A 9413-nucleotide genomic window follows, 5' to 3' on the forward strand; every position below is an offset into this window, starting at 1 on the left:
AGGTTAACAGGCTTGAGTAAGTAACAAATTCAGATGCCGTCTGCATGCAAATAACAGTTCGAAAGCTAACACAGGCTGCTCCAAACTGGCAAGAGGAAAAAAAGGAATTTTTTTTTTTTTTTTAAATTTAGGTATCATTAAACTTCACAAGGAATTTGCTTGTTTTGATGTTACCAATAACATTAACATGTTTATATCTGTTGATTTCTTCTTAACTGTGGTACCAGTCTTCAAGCCTGATAAGCAAAAAGCCAGCCTGTTTACGTTTTAAGCTTATGCACCAAAATCATATTTTAACTTGAACTAGCATGGATCTGTAACAGTCTTGATCGGCTGAAGACTAAAACCAGTCTAGCTAAATGTGCTGCTCGTGGGGGAGCTAGGTGAATAAGTTATGCAACATAATTCCTTCTAAATACTACAGAAAAATTTCCCAGAAAGAAATGCTGCTGTTCCAATTTCTGTCATGTATTTAGGTTTGGGCAGCTTTTCTTTTTCTCCAGGAAACTTTTAATGTCTTTCTCTAGGTTTCTGGTTCCAATTTCAAGTGTTATCTGCAATGATATTACTGCTTACATTTTTGGATTCTTCTTTGGCAGAACTCCATTAATTAAGGTATGTACTTAGGCACTTCCTCACTAACAAGCTTTTACAATTTATAGCATTTTTGATACTTATTCAAAAACATGTTCATGGAAAAAATACTTTCCGCTGTACTGCATGATACGCATCTTTGCTAAAAAAAAAATAAAAATTGACTGTCCTGTTTCTGAAGATTTGTGAGTGGAACCTGGGATTAATGTGAACGTAATATTGACACTACAGTATAATACAGTTCAAGCCTATTGCATCATCATTTATAATCGCTTCCTTTTTGGGCTTCATATGCAGGTTTAACTGCGTGCTTACTGTCCAGAAACTGTAATTTGAAATAAGCTGCTAGGTCATATAAACCTGTTCCTCATCTGGTCTTTTTGCTGTAGCACTGAGAAGGGCGCAAGTAGTAGTCTTCCTATTCTGGTAGAATATGCTAGACCCCACAGAAAGCCATGAATTATTATTTTCGTGATGTTGCCCTGTTAACTTCTGGGTATTTAGTTGGTTCTGATATTAAGCTGCTCCTAAATTGAAAATGTGATAGAATTTGATGAAGAAAATAGCTTGCTATGCTGGTCTCTCTAGGCCTGCAGTTATTTGCTGTATTAGTTTGCCAGTCTGTCTGTAGGAAGCTAGTGTCTCCCCAGGAGCGTCCCCGGCAGTAGTTGTCTCACACGCAGGCTTCTGCCGCTATCTAAATGTGCAGTTGCTAGCAGAGGTCTCCACAGAGCCATAGGACGCTTGTGCAGGTTTCCAAGCCTTCTGCTTGAAGGAACTCAGCTGTTCAATCAGGGTCAGCTGTGGCCAGAGGCAGGCAGCAGCCTCCAGGCGGTAGCAGCAGATAGGAAGGGAGCTCTCCGTCCCCTCAAGCTGCCCAGCGGCACCAACCAAACTGCAGCCCTTTCCCCTCTCCTTGCCTGGGACAGGTCCTAGCCATACTCCTCTATTTATCATGTTCAGTGGCTGCAGCTGCTGACATTCAGTATTTCACACATACCTTTGACAAACCAAGTAGGAGCTTAATTTTCACAAACAAGGTCCAGAAATAGAGTAAAAAAGAGTTCAGTGATGCAACTGATGAGGTTAATGCTATCTCTTTTGTGCCTAGCTGTCTCCCAAGAAGACCTGGGAAGGGTTCATTGGAGGCTTCTTTTCCACAGTTGTGTTTGGATTTATTGTAAGTAACCACGAGACTTCCCTTGTGCAGGTTCAGTCTTCAACTTCCTGTTTTTACTTGAAGTAAAATTACTGACAAATTTGGTCATCTCAAACCGCTGAAAGCCTAAGAGTTAGGGGTTTTTTTGGCTAGAGAACTCTGCCAATTTGTAACTAGCTGGAAAGGTTAGGCAAGGCTTGCACCTCTCCTGAATAGGTTGTATGGACCATTTTTGCCATTACTGTTACTATATCTGAAATTATTTTATCTATTAGCTGCATCTCTATTTTGAAATTGAAGTTTCTTGATAGCATTATTTATGCTTTGTAAAGTAGTACTTTTGTATTACATACTTTATAATGACATTTCTCCTGAGAAGTAGTTTACACTGATGATATGCATGGAAGATAATAACTTTACAGTAACTGTTCTGATAAGTAACTTATCACCAAGGTCAGCAGAACTCGTAACTGCCAAACTTGGTAGAAGCGATAGTTCAAGTTTTAATGGAGAAGTGAACTGCAAAGAAATGATGAGTGGCTAACAGTTTGGGATTTTATAATGCAGAAATGTTCAGTAGATATGAATCTGAGACATGTGAAAAGGAAAACAAGTTGGGAAATCATCACTAAGCGCATTGAACGTCCACATTTGTCTGCCTTGTTGAGGCATTCTCCAACTTAAACAGGCCAATTTTAAACCATTCTGGGTCCCTCTGTTATTAAAAAGATTTTCATTATCCTCAGCTTGCGATGACAAAGCCATCCATTACAGTGTGATTTTTGACTGTAACAACAAATGCCTATTTCAGGAGTTCTTGGTTTGCTTTTCAGTTTTCCTATTTTTTGGCTCAACATCAGTACTTTGTCTGCCCTGTGGAATACAACAGTGAAAGCAACAGATTTGTGACAGAGTGTGAACCTTCAGAGCTCTTTCAGATGAAGAAGTACTCTGTGCCACCATTGCTTCAGGCTGTGCTGGGATGGGTAAGGAAAAAAACAAGGCTTTGGTTAAAACAGAAATCGTACTTCCCAGCTTGAATAGTTTTCTAAACCTTTTTAGAAAGGTACATGAATGCTGGTGGGGCTTGAAGGGTAAGAACTGAATCGATGCCGTGAGCGCCTCTGTTGCTCAGATAGGGGAGGTGGTCACCCAAGCAGAACTGAAATGCATTGCTGGAGTCACCCAAGCAAACCCACCTGCGCTCTTGTGGCCTGTATTCTCTTGGTGCTGGAAATGGGTGTCACTTAAGCATTTTGCAGACAAACCTATTTTTGAAGAGCAGCCTTTAAATTTTTGTGGAAAGTGGACAAAGGCTAGTTATGACCCGAATTAGTAGCAGGCTTAAGTAATCTTGTAGAACTTCATTCCATTTTCAGCAAGTGTGTAACTGCTGTTAGCATTGGACTCGTACTTTCTTCACCACATGGCATCTTGTGCGTTGGTGCCATTACTTCCGTGCTGAGTGGAAAAGGAGTACCAGTAATAGTTCCATGTAACGTAGTCACCGACCCTTTTCCTCACAGCCAGCCTGCAAATTCTTTGAAGTGAGCTGTTGAATCTTTACCAGTCAGGAAATGGGTCATCAGTTATCCTACTATACAACGCAGTGCTTCCGAAGTCACAGGCTCCAGAGGCGCTTCAACAGGAAGAGAACACCAAATAGAAACAAAGCAGTCTGTCATTCTTTCCTTTAGGGCAAAGAGGAGGTGACTGGGATAAACGCAGAACAAGTGGGTTCTGCAGCGCTCCCCTCGCCTGTGCAGTGGCTCAGCACAGAGAGCGAGCGCACAGCGCTAGGGAAGGCAGCGGGCTTTACCTGTGGTTACGTGGGTGTAACACTGAAGAAGAAAAGTTGATGTGGTTCCAAGAAGAAAGCACAAACTGGAAACTGCAGCCACCAAACCTAAGACTAAAAGTAATTAATGGCTACAGTTGACACTTAGAAAAGTAAGATTCCATCTAGGAGCTCCAATATTTTCATACCAAATGAACGTACTGTTGCTTCAGGGACTGTGGGGTTGATTGCAAATTTAATAAGGATCTTTCTGCACAAAAACATAATGTGGACTGAGCAGAGAGAAATCCTACGGTGTCCAGCTGTATCATGTATTTTGGTAAAGGGCAAGGAGATGGGAATGCCCAGCTCTGTGCCAGTGTAATAGAGAGCTGTCAGTTAACCCTAAAAAGAGATGACTTCTGCACTTCTGGAGTACTTTTGCCAGGCTCTAACACGCCTTTTGAGGAGAGAATTCTTTTTAGCACTCCTTATAGAAAGTCAAATTGAATCTACTTGTTTGAGCAACAGTCTGGTTTTGGTTTTCCCTCTGTTACTCAGTTCCTGATGTTCTCTCTCAGAAATATGACCACGTTATGTTTGGAAGACATTTTGCTTGGCGTCAAAAGATGTCGAGCCTTGTGTTCTCCCAACAAAATTGACTTAATTCCAACTCATAAACTTTTCTGTTTGACCAACTGAATAGTTTAGCCTAAAAGAAAGATGTCGTAACACAACTGCACAAAGTAGTCAAGAAGTTAATTGGTGTTGGCCAGCTGTGATGCAAATTAGAAACACAAGGTACAGGATTTTTCAGCTACAGATGGTGTTTATCAAGACTTGCCGGTGAGGTGTGCTCTGCTCTCGGGCATGAGGCCAGCATAGCATTCCCTCAAAGGCTGGAGCTTGTACTATTGACTTGAAAGTCCTCAAAGCTAAGTTACAAAAAAACCCCAAACAAACAAACAAAAAAACCCCAACCCCCAACCCCCAAAACCTAGAAAACCCAAACAAACCAAAAAACTCCAATCAAAAAAACCCAACAAACCCAAAACACCCCAACCAACCAAAAAACCCCTTTTTTCTAATCTGTGTCAGGAAGGAAAACGGGTACCTGTTGCCAGTGAAGTCTCCCTTATCTGTAAGAACTTGAATGGATCAAAACATATTTCAAGTCTGAACAGGCTGGGGGGAACAAGATCTGTTTAAATGCAACCCAAAAAATATTAATGGGGATAACCCTTCTATCTCCCATTATTGCCGTATGTACGCAAAGGTGACAGTGTGGTGGACTAGTGCAAAATTCCTATCTAGCTTGTGAGAGCACCTGAAAGAAGTGACAGTGAATTGCATGAAGGTGACAAGTTTGTGGAGAGCATTGGGCCACTTACTAGAACAATAATAGGAATTTGTGGAAAGATCCTTTGTTTCCAGGAAATGGAGCTGGAAAAGCAGAGCTAGGAAAGACTAGAGAGTCCCATCATACGTTATGGAATTAGTGGTTGTATTCCCTATGATCAACTAAGGGATTGGCTGAAAACCACATCATTTGTCGAAGTTAACTGCTCTGGCAACCCCAAATACTTCACCCTGTTCACAAGGCCAGACCTTTCAGCAGCTTTCTACAGTGTGTCCACTTTTCCTTTCTTTACAGTATTGTGTCAGGAAAACGGGAGCTTTGTGGAAATTTGCTCTGTAACAGCCCCATTTGAAAATATTTAAGCTTAAAATGCCTACAATCAAACATATTGAAATACACTGCTAATTATTTTTCTTGTAGGAAACGGTGAACATGTACCCATTTCAGATGCACAGCATTGCACTGTCAACATTTGCCTCATTACTTGGGCCATTTGGAGGATTCTTCGCCAGTGGATTTAAAAGAGCTTTCAAAATCAAGGTGTGTAATGACTCCTGTAAGCTGGTTTTGTTTTGGTTTTCTCTTTGAATTAGATAAATTGCTGGGTTGGGTTTGTTGTTTTTTTCTTTTTTTTCTTTTTTTTTTTAATTGTTCATTATAGTACCTAGTGTTTCTACCAAGGTGTGATGATGTTTGAGCTGTTTTTTAAGCATCAGCAGCACTACTTCGTTTTATCAGGTATATGTATGTGTTATTCTTAAAACTTTGCATAATCAGCATGTGACTTCAGTGTTGGAAATCTAAGAATAATTTGGTTTCATATTTTGGTTGGTAATTACTCTTCCAAGTCATGTTGCAGAAGTGGTTTAGACAAGCAAGATGTGAGATATTACACTTGACATAAAGGCAATCTGTAGATGCCTAAGACGCACCAACAGTGGTTTGCCCTTCAGATTGTGGCTGGCTGTGTTTTACCGATAGTATTTGTGTTGTACGCAGATGCTGACCTGTCGGGTTCACCAAAGCATGAGATGTTGGGCTGCCTTTGCCAATGCAGTGCCGCCTTGTAACGAGAGTGTGTATTGGCAAACGATGTGACGTGCTAACCTCTGTTTATTGCAAGGTGTGCGCTGTCGCTTGTGGCAGTGTTGTCCCTGGCTGGTATTAAGTGGCAGCAGGAGTAATGGGAAGAGGGCAGCCCCAAATTTTCTCCCGACCTTCTTTATGTCTTGGTAGGACTGCTGTAATTCTTATCCTGTTGCTTGTTGTTGTTCTTGTTGTTGTTCCCTATGTCCACCAGTTTTGGCATGTGCTTTGCACAGAAGCATATGAACCTCTCTGTTTGTGCTGAACTCCCATACATGTGCTTGTACTTACCCCTCTTTCTTGTGCCTGTCCAAGCCGCTTGTCCGGCACTTTGCTAGCTACAGCCTCGTGCGCTGTCGTACCTGTACGTCCAGGTAGCAAAAGACTGTTTGTGTGAAGAAGGGCTTTTTGGGGAAAAAAATGCTTCTGAAAAGCAGCACTTATTCTTAAAAAGTAGAACATTAAAAAGTAGATTTTTTTTTTTTTTTTAATACTTCTGGGCCCCAAGGTGGTGACCAAAGGACTGTCAGGAAGAGACAGGGATATTGCGGAATTGTTACTGAAGGCAGCGCGTAGGTTGGGTTAGACACTCCATGCCTGCCCAGCACTGGAGGGCTGGAGTGGCACCGGCACAGGACTGGTTTAACTTGCTGGCAGTTGCCCCGCATGACTAAGGTCGGGGTTTTCACCCAGCGAGTGCACAAGTGAGTGTGGATGACAAAGAGGATATATGAGGGTAGTTTGACTGATAGAGCTGTTCTACAGACAAGATCAGGTAACACAAATGTAGCGTATCGACCTTTGTTTGCATCAGAAATATTTTTTTTTTTTAAGTAGCGATAATTTTTTCACTACAGGGTTTTTTGATTCTGTTAAATATATCTATATTGTATGCACACATTATGGTTTTTAACTATGGTTACCAAGAACCCTCGGAAAAAAATGGCAGGTGAATGGGCAGTACAACTTGGAAAGCCAGTGTTAGTGGAAAGAGTCCTCAGGTTGCTGCTTCTCTTGTAGCAAATATATATTCCCTGGTAACAAGTGCTTCAGCAGCAGCTACCAGTACAGGATAAAGCAACAGAAGTATTAGAGGAGAATTAGATTCTGCAGAGGCAAGAAACGACAGCCATTAGCTTAAGAGGCGTGCTACAAAATGAAGTGTATATAGGCACGCAAGCGTACTCAGTACTGGCAAACCTGCACCTGACCTACCGCTGTCCTGCTGTGTGGTACTGTGGACAAGTTGCTTCATCTCTTCTTTTTCTTGTCTCCCCTTGACTCACCTTTGCAGTTAAAAACTCCTTTAGCAAAGGAGGCTCTTGCTAACTTTTGGCTCAGTGCAGTGAAACCGTAGCTTAATTGCGGCCTTAATGTGCTGCTGTCAAGTGACACATTGTTAGTGTGTTTCTTTGGAATCACTGACCATGTTGGTTTTCTGTTTCCCCCCCTCCCTGTCCTTCACACCCAAAAGGATTTCGCAGACACAATCCCTGGGCATGGTGGGATAATGGATCGCTTTGATTGTCAGTACTTGATGGCCACTTTTGTTCACGTCTATATCACCAGTTTCATAAGGTATGGGCTTTTTACAGTATTAACTACTTAAGCTTGCATAGGAGCTGTACCATGGTTACTTCATACAAGTTACGTTCTGCACGGTTAGCATAGCAGAGATTGCAGGTTTCTAAATCTGATTTATGCAATGATTTCAAATACAGAACTGTTAAGAAAACATATGTCACTGCCTAGGATTTGTGTCAGGTTCAAGCTACGCCTTAATGTTTTTGTGACTGCTGTTAAAGGTAACCTGTGTACCCTAAATACCAGAAAGTTTTGTGTAGCAGCCTCTTAGAAGTTTTACTAGAGTTTACTGATTACAGAAAGGTATGAGGATGGGGTTTTGGGCAGGAGGGTTGCTGCAGCATCTGCTTTCCCTGTGTGGTTCCTGAAGACCCTGTAGGTTGTGAGACTGCAGTTCGTCCTGTAAGTTTCAATATTTCTGTCACTTGACTCAGGATATTTTGTTTAAGATGAAAACACTATGGTTAAAGAGAGGAGACAACTTCTTAAACATACTGCTCATCTTCCCTGAACCACACCAGCTTTCAAGAAGAAATCATGGGAATGACAATTCTCTTACAGTCAGTCATTTTAGTTCCTGGGGCAGGGGGGATCAAGGGCCTGTAGGTGTCCAAAGTGATAACGTGCCCTTCATTTTGTAAATCCATATGGCTAAATAATTATTAGACACCTAATCAGCAACAGATTCTTTGCCTCGTATTTGGTCCATCTTAGAAGCAGACTGTAAATAAGTAACTAGCTAAAAATGAGGCTGTTACTTAGAAAAGCTTGGTTTAATTTGTGGTTTTCTTTACCAACTTGGCCAACTTTCCATTTATTTCAATAGTACACAGCTTATCTGGCAAGAGATACTAAACTGAAAAAGATCTGTTGATGAAAAATGTTGACTACAGTGATTAAGGATGAATCAGTGAATCTTATTTGTCATAAGCCTTCTTAATATCCCCATTTGACAGCAAATACAAGAAATGCTTTTTAGTTTCTGTTCAGATTGCGCTAAGGAGTGTGCTTTGCCAGAAATTCTCGCCCATGCGTTCTGAGCTAGGCTGGGAGAAATCCATAACTTGGTGTCCGCAGAAAAGGGAAGGCATTGTTTGTGCAGCAAGGGGAGAATGGAAAGCTGTCAAAAAGTTTCTTTAGAGCTGCTGCTCACAAAAAAATTTTTTTTTTCACTGACAGGGGTCCAAATCCCAGCAAATTACTGAAACAGCTGTTGATACTTCAGCCTGAGCAACAACTAAGCGTGTATAAAACCCTGAAATCTCACCTTGTTGGAAAAGGGATCCTGCAGCCGTCTCTGAGAGGGTAGTTTGTCAAAACGGAGGACTAGAAGAAGCCTCCATTTCCAAGAAGCCTGTGGAAAAGCATTGCAAATGTGCACATAGATCATAGCTAAAGGAAGAGCAGTTTGTCGTCTGGAAGAGGTGAATGTTTCCTGAAATGAATGTGAATGCTGTGACTTCCTGTTAGGACACAGAAGATCTCTTACTCCTAAAATAATTAGACTGCTTGCAAAGTAACACTACACCTGCTGTATATTTTACTTCTGAAGTGGATGGCAGCAGTCTTCCTTCAGCACGCAGCCTGACAGGCTTTGTATTTAAAAAAAAAAAAAAAAAAAAAAAAAAACCACAACAAAAACAAAACCCCAAAACCAAATAAAATTCACTGTTAGTTTTTAATGAGTTATTTAATATTGTATATCTTAGCAATACTTTTTTGGTCTCCAGTGGTTACTGAAGCGTAAACAGATGAGGCAGGTGGTCACTTTTATGTAGCCCAGTGCTGAAATTACAATTGGCCAGAAAATACTTGGTAGCCCGGTCAAAGAGGTACTTACAGCCTGCTGTATC

The 9413-nt window shown here is 41.3% G+C and overlaps 1 protein-coding gene across 1 annotated transcript in view; it reads left to right on the forward strand.

The window, feature by feature from the left end:
• The window catches only part of CDS1 (CDP-diacylglycerol synthase 1), a 34142-nt gene extending 24936 nt beyond the window's left edge, over positions 1–9206 (forward strand). Inside the window, exons 8-13 of the mRNA XM_087736362.1 lie at positions 528–615; positions 1706–1774; positions 2587–2739; positions 5311–5430; positions 7451–7554; positions 8740–9206. Coding sequence (XP_087592488.1) covers positions 528–615; positions 1706–1774; positions 2587–2739; positions 5311–5430; positions 7451–7554; positions 8740–8869 — 664 coding nt within the window. The 3' untranslated portion in view covers positions 8870–9206. The remainder of the gene's footprint in view (positions 1–527; positions 616–1705; positions 1775–2586; positions 2740–5310; positions 5431–7450; positions 7555–8739) is intronic.
• The last annotated feature ends 207 nt before the right edge of the window (positions 9207–9413 follow it).

This window comes from Nipponia nippon, unplaced genomic scaffold, assembly GCF_047370975.1.
Source record: "Nipponia nippon isolate SJK-2023a ecotype South Korea unplaced genomic scaffold, ASM4737097v1 scaffold_6, whole genome shotgun sequence".
Taxonomy (NCBI): Eukaryota; Metazoa; Chordata; class Aves; order Pelecaniformes; family Threskiornithidae; genus Nipponia; species Nipponia nippon.